This window comes from Vicia villosa, linkage group LG6 (genome assembly GCF_029867415.1).
Source record: "Vicia villosa cultivar HV-30 ecotype Madison, WI linkage group LG6, Vvil1.0, whole genome shotgun sequence".
NCBI classification, from domain to species: Eukaryota; Viridiplantae; Streptophyta; class Magnoliopsida; order Fabales; family Fabaceae; genus Vicia; species Vicia villosa.
Window position 1 is genome coordinate 140814408 of NC_081185.1, and position 18431 is coordinate 140832838.

The following is an 18431-nucleotide window of genomic DNA, read 5'->3' on the forward strand; positions in this document are numbered from 1 at the left end:
AATCAGCCAGCCTCGTGGCAAAAGTTTCAATGAAGTCAGCCTTGTGACAAAAACTTTGATTAATCAGCCAGTATGGTGGCAAAACGGTTTGATTGATTAGCCAGCCTTGTGGCAAAAGAAGATTGATTGATTAGCCAGACTTGTGGCAAAAAAGTTTGATTGATTGATTGTTTGTGATGATATATAAGAGATACTCCTAGCATAGAGATGAAAAATGTCTAATCTCCTAGGGTATTTGGGTTTGGATATTGGGGATGCTTATAAGAAGCCCGTGGGTCCTTGTACGAAGCCCAAGAGGAGGCTATCCGAGGGTCCTTGCATTGTAAGCCCAAGAGGAGGCTATGGGAGGGACAATCCAGGGTCCTTGCATTGTAAGCCCAAGAGGAGGCTATGGGAGGGACACTCGTTTGTACAAAGCCCAAGGGGAGGCATGGTATAGTTGGTTTGAGCTCTTAGAGCGATTTCACCGGGAAACCATACTCTATGTCCTAACCTAAACTAGGGAGATTCTTTGCACGAAGCCCAATAGGAGGCTATGGGGAACCTAGTGTTGTACTAAGTTGAACAAGTATAATAACACAATCACACATATGAACAAGTACAAATAAATATGCACAAGTACATGAACAAGTATGAACAGTTATATTGAACAGTTATATATGACAAAGTGTGTGTATATAATGGAGTTTATGAAGGAAATATACCTGTAAGCATGATCCATTTGTATACACAGGGCTCGGGACTTACACTCGAGGAGAGGTCCACTTGAGTTTATTCAAAGCTATGTAAACAGGTATTTACAAAAGGACTTGGGACTTATACCTACATGGAGGCCCATGGTATTTTTGGGAAGATTTAAAGAAACCTTCATTTTTGGTTTGTTATTCAAAGTTTAAAAAACGCATTGATTGAGATATGTACAAAAGGCGTACAATGAAATACCTAATTTCATGTACTGGAATGGGTATGTACAAAAGGGCTTGGGACTTATACCTACATGGAGGCCCATGGTATATTGAAAAGTTTTGAATAATTCTTTGAAGTTTTGTTGTTTTGAAAATGATTTGAAAATTGAAAAGATTTTGTTTTGAAAGAGTTTTCTGTACAAAGAAAAACTGTATAAAAGAAAAAAGAGTGGGTCTTATACTTTCTAATATTCGAGAGGCCCCTGTTTTATTTTCATAAAACAGGGTGGATGGTTTGAGAAAGATGTGTGATTTGTTGTTAAAAAAACTGTTTGAAAGTTTTGGAAAAAAAAGTTTTCTGTACAAAGAAAGACGAAAGGGACTTATACTCTCTAATATTCGAGAGGCCCCACATCGTTTTGAAAATCAATTGATCAATTAGAAAGATTTAATCAAAAGTTTCCTTTGAAAATCAAAAAGAGATGGTTTATCGTTTTTGAAAAGAATCGCGATCGTTCGTTTTAAGACGATTTGAATTTGACAAAAGTCAACTTAATTAAGCTAAAACAAATTTTAATGCTTAATTAAGACCTAAATGATTAGGATTTGATCACAAAAAATATTTACAAGTGATTAGGTTAAAAATTAAATAAAAAAACAATATTTAAAGTAATTAAAAACACTTAACAATGTATCATTTTAAACCTAATTAAAAACATATTAAATAAATCCTTTTTTGTGATTTTTTTGGATATTATCAAAATATGTATATTAAATAAAGAGTGTAAAAAAAATGAAGTGAAAATAATGAATTTTGATTGGTTAAATGAATGGTTAAAGTTTGTTAAAAAATGAAAGAAAATAGGTTGCAAAAAAAATGGTTTTGTCTCCAATAGGGCTTGAACTCACGCCCTCTCTCTCACCAGCCAAAACACTTGCCAACTGAGCCACGCTTGTGGCTTGTAATACATACGCTTCCAGTTTAATATATTTTAAAACAACAATTTGAATTTTCTGAACCAAAAAACGCGCCAAGAACACAACCCTAACTGAATTTTGAAATTCTTCAAATCTGTGTTGTTTCGATTGATCAAAGGGTCTATCTCACTCGGTTTTGGACGAGGAACATGATGATGACCTTTAATTTCATTTATTTTCACTCTAAGGCTATCAATTTTCTGATGAACACGAAGAACCCTAGAACTGGAATTCAATGTGAAATCGTGTATGATCATGTTATGATGCAATTGATTGAGGGTTAATGATCCTCATAGGTGCAGAAACAAGATGGCATGTTCATTTTTCATTTATGATGCATGTATGATGGAGTTTGAAGTTCATGAGCACTTACCTCAAAAACGGCCAAACTGGAAATTGAAATCGTGCCTGGAGGTGTTACAGATGCTTTGTGATGATCTGGATAGCTTCAATGGACCTTATGTGATGTGTTTGAATGCCTGGAATGAACTGGAAACCTCTTGATCACCTTGTGGTACCCGAACTGCAGTTTAGCTCAAGTGAGGATCAAGTTAGTTGATTTTGATGTTTCAGATCATGTATGATGATTGGGATAGTTCATACATGGTACATGGATGGTGTTTGGATGATTAGTTTGGACAGATATGGGCCTGGATAAAAATTGGCATGATAAGTCTCATGTTATGCATATTTGGAAAGTGAGGTAGTGATTTTGAGTTTTAAGTGTTTTTGGGGTGTATGGATGGTTCAAACACATCATATGTGATGTTTATGGTTTGTGGGAAGCATCACTTTGGTCAGAACTTGCAAGGTTTGGAGGTTGAGTTTTCTACCTCCCTTTGAAACACATGACTTGTAATTCAAGAAAGAAAAGAGAAAACCTATAATTGTGAGGTTTTGGTGTGTATTTGGAAGTGATTTGAACCTCTATTTATAGGCCATGAGTTCTGAACTCAGAACTTTGCAAGTTGCCCAAAGAATGGTGATTTGGCATTTGGAGATAGAAAGGAATCTTGCCATTAAATGCATATGGTTAAAAGTGACTTAACCATGGTTATTTTTCTAAGCTTCTTATCTCTTTCCTATCTGATCCTAAACCAGAAAATATCTATCAATTATTGCATTGGTGTGTCATCACTTGGATCATTGGCCATGTAGTATAGAAACTTAGTGAAAATGGCTTGAAATTTCATGCTTAATGACCTCTAATTGCAAAATTCAAAACCATGGCTACACTCCATATTTTTTCATGCTTTTGGACATTTTGGAAAGCTCATATTACACACTTCAAAACCTTAGTTGAAAGTTTCTTCAAGATCCTTAAGGAAGTGGGTGAAAAAGATCCATGAACTTTGAGAAAAATGAAGTTTTAAGTGAAATTTTCCAAAAGTACCAACTTTGAAGCTCCATATCTCTTAAATGGTTGATCTTATGGAAAAAATTTATATGTGTCAAAGTTGTTTATTGGATCAAAATCTACAACTTTCATGTTGGAAGTTTTTTTCAGTTTGTAGGTGAAATTTTGAGTTATTCCCCTTCAAAGTTTGGAAAAAACCATTGAAAAACACTTAGAAATTTTTCTAAGTATGAAAGTCAAACTTTTGACTTTTTGATTCTTGATTGATTTTCTTGATTTTTCTTGATCAAATGACTTAATATATCATATATTGATGATTCAAAACTTCAAAAGTCATGGTTGACCAAAATTCCCCAAAAGTCAATGGTGATCTTGTACAGTTGACTTTTTCAGACGAATCGCGTTTCTGGAAATTTCAAATGAAACAGGCTATCCTCATCAAATGAATGGTATGAATGGATCATATTGAAGCATTAGAGAATATTGAGCCATGGTTTGAGTTGTGGCACCATGTCCTGATTAAAAAGTCAGTTGTTCAGTGAATTAGGTCAAAAACCCTAATTGTCGACCTGATGAGATTGATGACTGTAGGTCTTGAATTGAGATGCAATTTTCATTGGATATTGTCATAGGGATTATTTGAGGATGATTGAAACCTTTGGTTGACTCCCTGGGGGTTTTTAGGGTTTCCCAAATGTGATCCCTGATTTCAGTCCCTGATAGTTCAAAACCTTGATCTGAGGATTTGTCTGATCAATCTTTGTGTAGGAGATGTTATGAGCCAATGGATTAGGTCAAAATGATGTACTTGAGGTCTTGATATCATGTTCCAAGCCATTAGGTCAAACTCTGAGCAAAAGTCAGGAGTGTGATGTCTTCAGTCAAAACCCTAATTCAGTCGATTCAAAGCTGTTGAGCTTGTTGAAGTGAATCTCTGAGGACCAAATGTTGATTGTTGATGAAGATGGTTCTTTTGAGATGAAGGGAGAACAAAACCCTAATTGATTGTTACTTGTACTGATGAGTGATTTCCTGATTAAATCCTGCTGAGTCACAAGTAGCAAACACAAACTATGCAATTTGTTAGAGATGCAAATGATGCATATGCAAATGATATGAGGTGGTATCTTAGGTCAAAAATTGGGGTATGACACTAATATCCAAGCTACATGATCTGTTTGCACTCAAAAAGCTTGGCACACCTGAGTATTTCCTTGGTGTTGAAATCAAGTATCAACATGATGGCTCTGTCATTCTTACTCAAACAAAATACATCAAAGATCTTCTTAGCAAAGTTCATATGGAGACCTCAAATGGAGTTGCAGCCCCCATGTTCAGCCACTGCAAACTCAGCAAGTATGGCACAGATACTATGCAGGACCCTATGCTATACAGGTCAGTGGTAGGTGCATTACAATATATTACATTAACCAGACCTGATGTAGCCTACTGTGTCAATAAAGCTTGCCAATTCATGGCAAATCCTTTGGACAGTCACTGGTCTGCAGTGAAAAGAATTCTTCGATACTTAAGTGGTACTGCAAATTATGGTCTCAAATTAGCACCTGCAGATCCTACTCGAGCTCTATCCATGAGAGCCTACAGTGACTCAGATTGGGCAAATGACCCAGATGATAGGAGATCTACTTCAGGCACTTGCATTTTCATAGGTCCAAATTTGATATCTTGGAGTTCAAAGAAGCAAACTCTTGTAGCAAGGTCAAGTGCAGAGGCTGAATATAGAGCCTTAGCACATACCACCACTGATCTACTATGGCTGCAGTCTCTTATAGCTGAGCTCAGAATAAAGGTTCTACCCCCTGTGCTGCTATGTGATAATCTCAGTGCTGTACTCTTATCTCATAATCCTATTCTTCATGCGAGGACCAAGCATATTGAACTGGACCTGCACTTTGTTAGGGAAAGAGTTATGGCCAACAAGCTCAAAATACAACATGTCCCTGCCTGTGCTCAACTTGCAGACATAATGACCAAACCTCTCCCAAGTACAGCCTTCCAAGACTTAAGGAGCAAACTCAAGGTTGTTCTTCTGCCACAACCATGAGCTTGAGGGGGAGTATTAGAGTATAACTCTGGTTTGGGCTTTTGATTAATTGGGCTGTAGCTATGTAATGGGCTTATGCCTCTATCCGTTTTATGTTGTGTACAATAGAATAGTATATAGCTTTAGTGATTAACCAATGCAGTGTTATCACTTGTAACAGAATACAAAAGCTTAGCTTATCAATGAAATCAGTAATGTGCAGAGCACAGTTTTACTTCTAACATAAACACAACCCTTCGGTAAATCTTAACCCTAATTTCATCCCAAAATTCTCATCCATCGATGTGACATTGTTTCGCAATCTACACCATGTTGTTGCTGCCAACAAACCACCATTCTCATCTCTAACTATATAATCGTGCTCCAACCAAGTATTTAATAGCGAAGCGTTGAAATTGACTTTGTTTAAAAGAGACAAAGAAGGGTTTCGAAAATACAAGTATTACTCCAATTTCTTAAGACATGCGTGCTGACCTGATTCTTCCCTACAACAAATTCTTCACCGTTTTTATTATAGGTATGATATTCTTTATAGTCTACCACACTTTTTATAATTATTAGTATAAATATCTCTTTTGACGTCTTCATGATTAAAGAAATGATCTATTTGTTTAAAATTACATATTTTAATATTGAGATAGTATTTTTCACAACGAGGGAAAGTGAGAATGCAAGATGACTCTACTTTTTCTTCTTCATGAAATCAAAGTGAAAATAAAATACAAAGAATTAATTGAAAAGAAAACTGAATTTTAATCTCATATTTTATTTATCCATCTCTACCCCTAGAAAATCTATGAATCTAAAGGTATCATTAAGTCAATGTAATTGATGTATGTTTGTTTAAGTATTCTAAAGACTTTATTTTATTGTTTTTACATGAAAGAATTTTTTTTATCTAAATATTTACACAATAATTAAAGACACAATTAATTTATCCGAACATAATTGCATTTGTGGTAAAGGAAACAATTGACATTTGACACATCTTCAATAGTGTTTATACACATTTTTAATACACTTTAGAAAATACTCATTACATCAAATATTCTCCATCAATTAGTATGGATTGGTTCAAATATTTATAATCCCGATTCATTATTGGACAAAGATTACTAGTAGTCTTTCGTTCAACGGGTAATTCATTTAGAATAATAAAGTATTTTAAAATGAATAATTTATTTTAGGGAAAAGTTAACATGTGCTTCAAGGGCACAAGTTAATTAGATATTTATAGAAATATTTTTTTGAAACGCGTGCATTCAATATATAGAAACTTTAAATATGACTCATTTAATTATATTTAACTTTTTCTAATTATAGTGTCCTTAACATGTGCCCTAAGGGCACATGTTAGCATGACCCTTTATTTTAATTTACAATATAATTTTTTTTCAGTTGCATCTTTTAATTATTATAACTTTCACCATTCTCACTCCATGATAGTACTTTAGTAAAATTTTATTTTATATCTTTCATTTATATATTTTTTCTTAATATATATGAAATGGTCAACTAAATCATTTATTATAAGATGAGAAAGTATTTTTTTCATCCGATTCAAAATAGTATTAATTATATCTCCTTAATTCAATTTAATTGATAGATGTGCACAATAAATACAATGTAGAGTTGGAACTCACAGAGTTGAAACTCACGATATTCCACTTGTTTATTTTTAAAGAGAAGATTTATATTACTCCCTCCATCCATTTTTTTAATTGTCTCTTTTTGATTTTTTGCGCATACCAATAAAACTAATAATTTTCACTTCTTTTTAAGTAATTGTCTTTTTATCTAACCCTTAATTATTTATTATAATTCATTTAACTTTTCTTTCTCTTCAATGAATATTTAAGGGTAATCTTAGCAAAAACGACAATTAATGTTACTTTGAACTTTGAAAATGATAATAAAAAAACAATTTTTTTTACTCAAAAACGACATTTTAAAAGAAACGTATGGAGTAGTAGATTACTTGACCATAGAAGTTGTCAATATATAATACAAGAAAAAAGAATATATCCAAAGAGTGTCGGGACATGTATCCTACCAAATCACATTTTCATTTAAAATTATGTTGATGACATGATAGCTTAGAATTTCTATTGGATTGAATGTTATTGTAAATTATTTTATACCGCTAGTGCACTACTTTTATTTTTTTTAGATTTCACCACTAGTATCTACATCGAGTAGTTTTAACCTTCTTTCGAACACATTTCCAACCACACTTATGATTAAATCGTGGTCCTCCCTACCAAATTCAGCGTCAATCATTATTGAATCAACTTACTATTATATATCTATAATATTTATTTAATAATAAAATAAACCAATTATCATGCCTTTTCAAAACTTAAAAGCCAACTTTTTGTATAGGACACGTAGCAGCAGTAGTAGTGTAATGCACACACTATGGCCCACCACATTTGTTCTTCACCTCCGTTCTTCTCTCCATCATCACATTCTGCCCGTACTATATTCCTCTGCCACCAATATTGTCATTTTCATTCTTAATGTTTTCTTAACTCCAAACATGTAGTGGCGTTGTTCCTCGGTAACCAAATTTCAGATACACCCTTTCGTTTCTTTCTCCACTTTTTTTCTCAAAAATATCAAATGATCAAATAGGAAGAAAGGGACTCTTAGTGTTGTTTGAATGCATAGGGTTTTGGGTTTTTCAATGTTGTTCTGCTTGGTTGTTGAGAAATCACCGTCATCTAAGAGTAACAGGTAACAAATTACTCGTTCAGTAGACTAGTGTAGTGTGTTTTATGGCACACTGTTTTTACTAGCTTTCTAAAATGGTACAATGGTTTTTGAGTATAGGCTTATGATGCTTGGTTTTTCAACAATGTGTTTGAAAAGGTTAAATAGGGTTTCCCCCTTTTGTGTTTCAGGTGCTCTGTGATCATCGCTTGAAGATTACTCCTCAGAAGAACATGACTGTTGCGTGTGACATGAAAGCTCATACTCTTGTTACTGATGTGGGTTTTTGTGATTCCGTTACTTTCTTCTAATGCTGCACACATTATTAATTTGTCTTTGTTTATTTTAAGATTGTCTAACGACCGCGTGCGTTGTGGCTGCGAAAGGCTTTTGCGATTTCGGTTGGTACAAATGTAATGGTGAATAATGGTATCGGTATCGGCACCTTTAGCCACTGTTTTGTCGCGAGCGTTTTCGCGGTATTGGCACCTTTTGCCATTGTTTTGTCGCGAGCATCTTTGTGGTATCGGCACCTCTTGCCACTGTTTCGTCGCGAGCGTTTACGCGGTATCGGCACCTTTCGCCACTGTTTTGACGCGAGCGTTTTTTGCGGTATAGGCACTTTTCGCCACTGTTTTGTCACGAGCATTTTCGCGGCATCGGCACCCTTCACCACTGTTTTATCGCGAGTGTTTTCGCGGTATCAGCACCTTTCGCCACTGTTTCATCGCGAGTATCAGACCGTTTTTTAAAACCTATTACAAAGTATCCTTACCTATGAAGTACTGACATGGATACTGAACATGACACTGACATGTCAGCAATGAGAATGATTTTAGAAATTAAAACTCCCTTTAACTTTGGATGGGTAAAACCCCCATATTTGTCGATGTCCGTGTCTATGTCGGATTCTTATAATACTTACTGTTAAATGTTTTAGTTTAAGTGCATATTTACAATGTGATATTCTCTACCGTGTTTCGGGAAAAGGTTTTCAAACATCACAGTTTCGATTCCACTGAAATATATCATTTTCTACTTATTATCACTTGCTTTACATTCTAAAGTGACCTTGGTGTTTAGAGAAGCAAAATCCCTGTTTTAGGGTGAAGAATTGCAGTATTTGTTTTCAACATTTGTAAGTGGTTGTGTTGATTTGAGATTATACATCTTGACAGATTGGAGGGGATTCCTATTCAAAGTATGGCAATGAATTGAATGAAGAATATAAAGATAACACACTTGTGAATCCTAATGATAAAAATGGAAAAGGTGATGGGGGAGTTGTTTGTTACAAGTGCTTGCGCGGGGGAACACTCTTGTGAGTTTTTGGAACTCAACTCATTGTAGATTAAGCCCTTTTCATCTTATAATCCTATGCTTTTCTCATTCTCCTTCATGAAATTCAACTCATTAGTTATTACAGCATTTTTTGTCGTTGTTGTTGTTGTTGTTGTTTGCTTTTGTTTAATTGACATGGACCTATATTTTAGGTACTGTTGTGGTAAAAGATGTGGAAGGAGGTATCACCCGTCTTGTTTGGATCTTCCTCTCAAATTTCTTCCTATAGGGTTTTGGCATTGTATTTCTTGTAATGAGAAAAAAATAAAGCTTGGCGTGCATTCTGTTTCTAAAGGGGTAGAATCCATATTTGATTCTCGAGAAGTCGTTTCCAAAGATGAAGGTATGGTTTGAAGTTCACAGATATTGTTCTGCTATTATGTTTCACCTACACTTATTGTTCATGGAATATATATTAGATAGTGAATTTGATTACTGATTTTAAGTTTATCACTTTGTTATGAACATAATTTGAAACTAAGAGAAATAGAGAGAAAATGCTAAAAAATACTAACAACTATAAAAAGATAACTTTGAGGCTAAGAGAAATAGAGAGAAACTATGCTAAAAAGATAATAACAATACTAAAACTAATTTCTTCATTCATTTTCTTGATTCCCATTACATTCACCAATCCTCTATTTATAACATAAGCATGACCTAATTCTATTATCTAGATCCTTCTAAAGAATGATGACTCACTACTATTAATTATAATGGACTTATAGAACTTGGGCCTAATTCATTACACACTTGGTGCCAGTTATCGAAAGGGAGTACTTTGTCAAGTATCAGGGCTTTGCTCATGCTCATAACTGTTGGATTCCAGAAAAACAGATGCTTATTGAGGCTCCGAAGCTTTTGGAAAAGTACAAGAAGAAACAACAGGTGCAGTCACTGTTCATTGTCTAAGAACAGATAAATACAAAAGAGAACAAACTTAGTGGGATAAAGCTTGGTTGTTGTTATTGTCGTAGCACTTTCTGTGTGGGTGTATCCATTAAAAATGTTTCTTCATTGAATGTAAAACTACCAGGTTGTCAGGTGGAAAAAAGATTGGAGTATACCTCAACGGTTGTTGCTAAAAAGGAAAATTATTATGTCAAAGCAAAATGCTGACCCTTTTGATGGAAATGATGACAATGATTCAATTTGCCAATATGAATGGCTTGTGAAATGGGCTGGTCTTGGTTATGATCATGTTACATGGGAGTTAGACGATGCTTCATTTATGAGATCTTCTAAAGGCATGAAACTTGTAGAGAATTATGAAAGTCGTCAAAAGAGATCGGTTGGACTGTCGAATCCTCTTGAAGCTAATGAGGTCTTTTTTCTTTTACTAAATACATATTTATTTTAGTTTTTATTCATGATATTGTTTTCATCTTTTTAGAAGTTTTAATTTTCAAGTTATATGTTTGAAGTTCCTTAAGAGACCATTTTCAGTTGCATTCTAAGATTACATCTAATGAGTCAGTTATCTATAATCTTAATGCATAAATCACTTATAGTATATTGAGATTGTAGGCTTCGACAATTTGGTCCCTAAAAATTGTAATTCCATAATGATACATGAAATTGAATATCCTCAATCATATTACCTTTTTTGGATTGGTCATTGAAGTTATCCCTAAGGAACTAATATGATGGACGGTTTTTCAGTTTCAGGGATCATTTTGGAATTTCGTTAATTTCAGAAACCAAATGGTTTGACTCCTACAATTTCACATTTTGTTACTAAGGTATATTGTAATAATTTTTTTTCTGGTTACATTACAATGTCAATGAAAGAAATATGATGTAATTTCACTATTAATAATGGGTAGAGATGACAATGAGTTATTATAAGTAATTTCACTAGTTTACATTTATCGCTTCCAGTGACAAATGTTTACGCCGATAATATGTGAATGTGGACAAAGTAATCTATTATTGGGGATTTAAGTCACTTATTAGAATCCCACTAATTTATCATATGATACTTTCGAAACAAAAAGGGAAAATCTTTTGACTTGTTGGGCTAAATGTAGCACTTCAAATCTTGCACAAACATGTTTTGAATTTATATTTGTAGTACTGGTGTAATTCTCTTACGAGCAATTTGTTTGATCTTGCAGGAGAAAAAAGTTTCCTTTACCGAATTATCGGTATTATCATCATTTGGAGATTCACCTGGATTGTATAACCAGCATTTGAGTTATGTGAACAAGCTTCGCATGTGTTGGCACAAAGGTCAGAGTGCTGTTATCGTTGACGATCAAATTGACCAGGTCTTTTTTTCTTCTATATACTCATGTTTCCATCTTATATCTTACTTTAATCAATTTACTTGGTGATTAATTTCTACATTGATTTCTCATCTCATGAGTTGGGTAAAATCATAGCTTTTGATAGAACATTACTGAGTAATTTGATTTATTTAGAACATTACTGCTAGAAGTAGAGGGAGATTTATAAGAACTTTAAGAAAAGAGAAACTTGCTGTAAGAAAAATGTTGCACTAATTTTTGAAGTGTCAAATATATAAGGAGTCTGGAGTTTGTTATGGTTGATGAATTATTCAGAATAAACAGAGGAATGTCTGATTCGTTGTTAAACTACATTTGCAGGAGCGGATTACGAAGGTGATTTTGTATATATCATCTTTGAGTTGTAATGTGAAAAGGCCTTTTCTCATAATCTCAACTTCTACTGGCCTCTCTACATGGGAAACAGAATTCTTAAATTTGGCACCATCTGCCAATCTTGTAGTTTACAAGGGAACAAAATATGTACGCGATAACATCAGAGCGTTAGAGTTTGATAATGAAGATGGTGGTAGTTCATTTCAAATATTACTATCATCATCTGATATCATCATTGAGGTATATTCATACACCTAATCCTACAGCTTCGCCGTATAAGTGACTTTTCAGAAACAATATGTTTTTTTCCTTTCACATGCTACAAAATGTTTCAATGTATCATTGATATTCTTTTTGTGCTCACTATGTTTTAATGCGATATGCAGGACTTACATGCATTGAGATACATTCAATGGGAAGCAATAATAATTGATGAATGCCATCGACCCAGAATTTTAGGACAGTTTGACAATCTCAATATTCTAAAAGCTGAGACAAGGCTCCTTCTCATCAGTGGACAAATCAAGGTATGCTACTTGTCCTCAATATTGATATTTTAACACTGTAATGACTTTTTTCTGATGGATTTTTAGGAAGATCGTGCGGATTATATCAAACTCCTTTCATTCCTTAAGTCAGGACATGATGAGTTACATTTCTCATCTGCAAGCATCTCCAATTTGAAGAGTCAATTGGAACAATATATTGCACTTAAGTGCAGTTCTGACTCAAGCAGGTTTATAGAGTATTGGGTTCCTGCGCAGCTTTCCAGTTTGCAGCTTGAGCAGTATTGCTCAATACTGCTTTCAAACTCATTGCTGTTATGCTCAGGCCAGAAGTCTAATTCTGTTGATGCCCTTCGTGACCTTATTATCTCAACAAGGAAGGTAGACATGATAAGAAACATATAAGCTGAAACTTCGAATATCACACAATTTTGGCCGTCCACTTTTAGTTAAAATTTCCATTCATGATTAATACCGCTTTTGTAAAACCAATAGCTCTAAATGAATTGTCAATACGACGTCATAATGATAGTCCCACTTTTGTTGTTTATAGTGCTGCAACCATCCTTATCTCCTCAACCCGTCACTGAGTAGTTTGGTAACCGGAGGTCTGCCTGTTGAAGAGCATTTAGATATTGGAATAAAAGTAAGTGGAAAATTGCAACTTCTTGAAAAGATCCTTGTTGAAGCTAAAAGTCGTGAGCTAAAAGTGATGATATTATATCAGGTAATTATCTATCGAAGTCCTGTGCTTTTTTATCTGTTTGTCTTGTTTCTTGTATTTCTGTGAGTTTGTTCATTTCATGTTATATTGAGAAAGAGCTTTGATGCTGATCTCTTGGCTGTGCTACAATGCAGTGTTACCTCATTAAGACATTGTGTTGATCATATTTAATGACTTAAGGCACATACATTATGGGTTATGTATTTGTCACTATCGATTATTAGGGTTTGTGACTGGTGTATTTTTATATTCTCAAGGATTTAATTAGTTTTTTTTCTCTTTCCCCATTTTTTTTTTTTATAATTAAAACTGCAGTCTAGTGGTGGTTCTGGATCAATTGGAAATATTCTGGATGATGTTCTCTGTCAGAGATTTGGAAATGACTGCTATGTACGATATGGTAGAGGTTACATTCCTTCAAAGAAGCAAGCTGCTTTGGCCGCATTTAATGATAGAGAAAGTGGACGATTTGTTTTCTTGATAGAGAGCAGTGCTTGTACCCCTAGCATCAAGCTGTCATCTGTGGATACTATTATATTATTTGACAGTGGTTTGGACCCTCAAAATGACCTAAAGTCCCTACAAAAAATGTCCATCAGCTCAAAGTTCAAAAAGTTACCAGTTTTGAGATTGTACTCATACTTCACTGTTGAAGAAAAGGTTTTAATGCTTGCAAAAGAGGGAATAGCTCTTGACAGCAACATGCAGTTGATTAGCCAGAGTACTAATCACAGCCTGCTAAAATGGGGTGCCTCTTATCTGTTCAGTAAGCTTGATGACTTGCATGGAAGCGGATCCTCTGCCTCTGCTTCAGACATCTCTGATCATTCAATTCTGAGTGATGTAATATTTGAACTATCATCCAAACTGGTTTGTGATAGCGATGGAATTGATTGTCATGGACAGTCATTCATATCGAGAGTACAACAAAATGGAGGGGAATATGCAAGAAACATTTCATTGCTAGGAGAAAGAGAAATGAAGAAATTGGGGAATGAAACACATACTTTTTCCTGGAGTGATCTCCTAAAAGGAAGGTATCCTCATTGGAGGTTTTTACCTGTTTTACCTCAAAGGATCCGAAAAAGAGTTGAATATTTTCATCCCTCACTAACAGAATCTGAGTATGAAAATGACACCATTTCAATAAGGAGGAAAACAGCGTCCAAGGATAATGTAGATCCTGAGGAGAGGAAAGTCACCAAGGATAGTGTTGACCCCAAAAGAAGGAAAATGTCCGAGGATATTGTTGGTAGTAAAAGGAGGGAATTCTCAAAGAGTGTTGCTGATCCTAAGGAAATTCTTGATTCCAATGGTTGTAAAGTGTCCGAGGATATTGTTGGTTCTAAACATGTGAAAAAGAAGTGGAAGAACAAGAAGAATCGAAGTCCTGGTAAAAGGAGAAGACAATTGAACGGTACTGCTGAATTTCTTTAACTCTTAGTCTTTTGCTTATTTCTTGATGCACATTACACTCTTTAGAGGAAACCCTTTTTTTTTTCCCCATTCCGCTAATAAAAGATCTTAACACATCCTACTGCTGATTCATTTTCATGCCCACACACACAAAATATGATTGGATTTTCTTATGTATTTGACTCCATAACACGTCCTTTACCCGATGAAATGACAGGAGTATCTGTAATTAACAAACCGATTCAAAAACTAAAGAAGCCGCCTGAGATGCCCAAGAGCACCAAACTCTTGTCAAAGCCTGATATATCAGATCTCTGTGATGTTCTACACATTCCGGTAGGGTCTCATTATATACTTCAGTAACCTTTACTTGAACATAAATGATTTTTCTTTTTTCTGTGAAATTTTTCTTAGAAGTTATGGTCTAAATTGAGTAATTGGCGCTTTTCACGTCTTCTCTGCCAATGCACTAATATCACGATTTTGCTAAAAAAAATCATTGACGACTGACCGCAAGCGTAGGATTTAAGTTATAGATCTATATATGAAATCATAACTTGTAAGGCAACAAGAAAAAATTAAACTCCCATGTTTGCTTCTTGAAACCAAGATTAGAAATCCCTATTAAGAACTATTCTCATGACTAGCTGGGACAAACCTTCAACTAGATATATTATATTGAACCACTGCCCTAATGAGATATTATGTGTTTATAAGTGAGAGACATCCCTCATCCAACCAATTGGTTTTGTAGGGTTGAGTTAAACCCTACTTAAATTTTAAAATGGTATCAGAGCCTATCTATGATCGGATTGGTCACGAGCCACCCACCATTGAGCCACTCGGATCAAGCTCCAGAATCGAGATATCCAGTCATGGACGTGAGGGTTGTGTGTTGAGAGTCCCTTATTATATGAGATATGACATGAAAATGTGTTTATATAAATGGAGGACATCCCTCACCTTACAAGCTGGTTTTGGATGAAAGAATTTTGGAGTAGAATAATTTGTATGGTTCCTTATCAACTAAATGACTGATTGCTTGGAAGCAGTTGTTAATTTGTTATTACACTAGCATTGGATTATATTGATTACATTATCTATGTAATAATTGCTGACATATTTTAATCACTAGACTATTTTGATTAAATTCAATAACACTAGAAAGATAGTTTTGTGGTGTTGCCTAATCACTTGATTTCATTTTTCATTTGCAGGAAAATGTCAAGGCTGTTGCCATGAGGCTTCTTGAGTATGTATTTGAACATTACAATGTTTGTTGCCTGGAAGCTTCTATAGTGCAGGCATTTGAAATATCGGTGGTGAGTATTTTGTCTTTTTATATAAAGAAATCCGTTGTGGCATTGTTTCATAGTTGTGTAATCAAATGTGTATCTCCAGTGTTGGGTTGCAGCTTCTTTGTTGAAACACGAGATTGATAGGAAACATTCACTTGATCTTGCAAAACAACACTTGAATTTCAATTGCAAGGAGGAAGAGGCCACCTATGTTTACGACAAACTGCAGAAGCATGAGAAAGATTTTTCAAGCTGTTTACAAAATGAACTTTCTGTTGAGAAAAATAATACACATATTGGTTCAGACTCCTTGGCACCTGAGCTGAAAGATTTGGTAGAGGAGGAGAAGCAAAAGGGTTTTCAGCATCCTCACGTTTTAAATCTTGTGAAATCTCCCAAAAATGAAGCTGATCTTTCTATAAAATCTCCCACAAGTGAAATTGATCTTCCAAGAAAATCTCCCACAACAGTGCTATTTTCACAAAATCAGATTTATACAGAAAACATTCATAATGAACCTTATATGGCTCATGAAATTGCTACATCTCAAAAGAACCCTGGTAGTTTTCCTATGGAACCGGAAGCAGATGCTACTTCCATGGAATGTGTTCCAGATGAAGGAATAAATTCCATAAACTTGGTAGCAGCTGAAGTTTCATCGCTCGAGCACTGGAATGAAGTCCCCAATTCAAGTAATGATTCCAATTATGTCAACCATGTTACAGGTTCTTTGGAAAGACAGAGTCCCATTGTAAGTTCAGATATTACACCATGTGATGACAGTTTTTTTGAAGGTCTTCAAATTTTTATGAATCAAGTGATTGACATTGACAATTCTATGAATATGTCAACTCCTTCTGCACAACTTCTCAATGTTGAGACTGATCCTGTAACTTGTGATAGAACTGATGTTCCTGAGGTAACACAGCCATACAGTACAGTGAGGCCTGTATGTGGTGAGTCAACTACTTCGGAGTTTTCTGAGTGGCCTTTACCATATACACAACTATCACTTGCAGATTTAGTGGCATTTTCACAGGTTAGTAAATTTTGGGCGGTCTATTCTTAAGTGTTTATTGATGATACTTGTGTTTCAATTACCAATCATATTGTGTAGCACACTGTTTTCATCGCTAAAATTTGCACCTGCTTCTTGTATCTTCCAGACATCACAACCCACCAGTGAAGCGCCCGAGAATGAAAATTTCACTTGTGCGCCTCATGACATCACCAATCCTGGATATATGAACAGTGATCATTTTCAAGCTCATTACGGGCCATTTGAAATGCCAATTGAAATGCCCCTTGATGCAGACTCATTATTAATAGAAATGGAGCAAATAATAAAGAATAGGGAAGAAGCCTACAAGACACGCGAAGAAAAAGTACAAGCAACAATCCATTTCTTTTGTCAAATCCTCTTTTAATATTGTCCTTTGTGTATTGTGACTTGCTACTTTCGACTTATATTTTGATTCATTGTTACCAGATATTGCAGCTGCAGTCCGACTACACAAAGGAGTACGAAATGTTAAGGGAAAAGTACAATATGTTGCTTCAGAATGTTGATACTGCAGAAGGATTAAAGAATGAGGAACTTGAGACACAGCGTAATATCGTTTCCAAGAGTATGATATTAGCTGACATTTGGTGCCGAAATTATAGTTGTTTCTATAGAAATTTGCAGCAGAATGAACATATCATGGAAACGTCCATCTTTGATTCACCATACCACTCGTATCCCTGCTCAATGACACCACCAGTTTATGGAAACTTCCATCTATGATTCACCCATCCTTGTTCACTCTAACAATGGTAGGCTACTCCCGCAGAAACCTAGAATTCAGGTCAGCGGTTGCTTCAAAATTAGTTCGACTGCAACATTAGTTACATGTAGGGAACATTGGTAGAAACATACTGACAGGTTATACAAAGAAAGTTTCATTTTGATGACTTAGTTTTTGAAATCTTCAGCCATTTCACCTGGATGATGTATTTTGTATAGAATTCTGATATGATGTAATCATCTGGCACAACTAATATAAATAGTTTTCTTTAAGATAGTGAATTAAGGCAATAGAATGGTTAATTAACCACTCTCTACATAGTCGGATTTTTAAGAAAAGTATGTGTTTGATTCTGTGATGACTAAAATTGATTTTGAATGAATTGATTTTACGAAATTGATTTTGATTAAAAAGTGAGTTGAAAATAAATTAATTTATATTTGGATAGAATAAAATTGAAAAGTGGATAAAATCTGTATTCATTGTTCGTGTGCTGAGGTTCTTCTCACTTTCTCCACTTACTAATGCATGACCCACCAGCACTTGCCTGAGTTTTTTTTTTTTTTTATAAGCAAATTTAAATAGATATATTAATGAGTTGAGCATTAGGGTACTCACAACCCATTACAGAACCACAAAATAGTAGAAAATTAAAAGTTTTTAGAACCTCCAATGAAGATGAAGTACCTCCAATGAAGATGAAGTTGTTTCTTGTGTT

At 34.8% G+C, this 18431-nt stretch overlaps 1 protein-coding gene across 2 annotated transcripts; it reads left to right on the forward strand.

Moving 5' to 3' along the window:
* Window positions 1-7714: 7714 nt before the first annotated feature.
* LOC131610245 (uncharacterized) lies at window positions 7715-18051 on the forward strand. 2 transcript variants are annotated; one of them, XM_058882138.1, is made up of 17 exons: window positions 7715-8041; window positions 8209-8295; window positions 9196-9338; window positions 9511-9701; window positions 10122-10246; window positions 10395-10682; window positions 11476-11628; window positions 11968-12222; window positions 12369-12509; window positions 12576-12869; window positions 13042-13215; window positions 13528-14629; window positions 14846-14964; window positions 15846-15950; window positions 16030-16965; window positions 17093-17311; window positions 17416-18051. In XM_058882138.1, exons 2-17 carry the CDS (start codon window positions 8251-8253, stop codon window positions 17710-17712), a joined length of 4587 nt encoding a protein of 1528 aa, XP_058738121.1. In that variant the 5' UTR covers window positions 7715-8041; window positions 8209-8250; the 3' UTR covers window positions 17713-18051. The 2 variants fall into 2 exon arrangements, with proteins under 2 accessions (XP_058738121.1, XP_058738122.1); XM_058882139.1 differs by lacking the exons at window positions 7715-8041; window positions 8209-8295; window positions 9196-9338; ... (1 more) ...; window positions 10122-10246; window positions 10395-10682 and adding an exon at window positions 11022-11100.
* The last annotated feature ends 380 nt before the right edge of the window (window positions 18052-18431 follow it).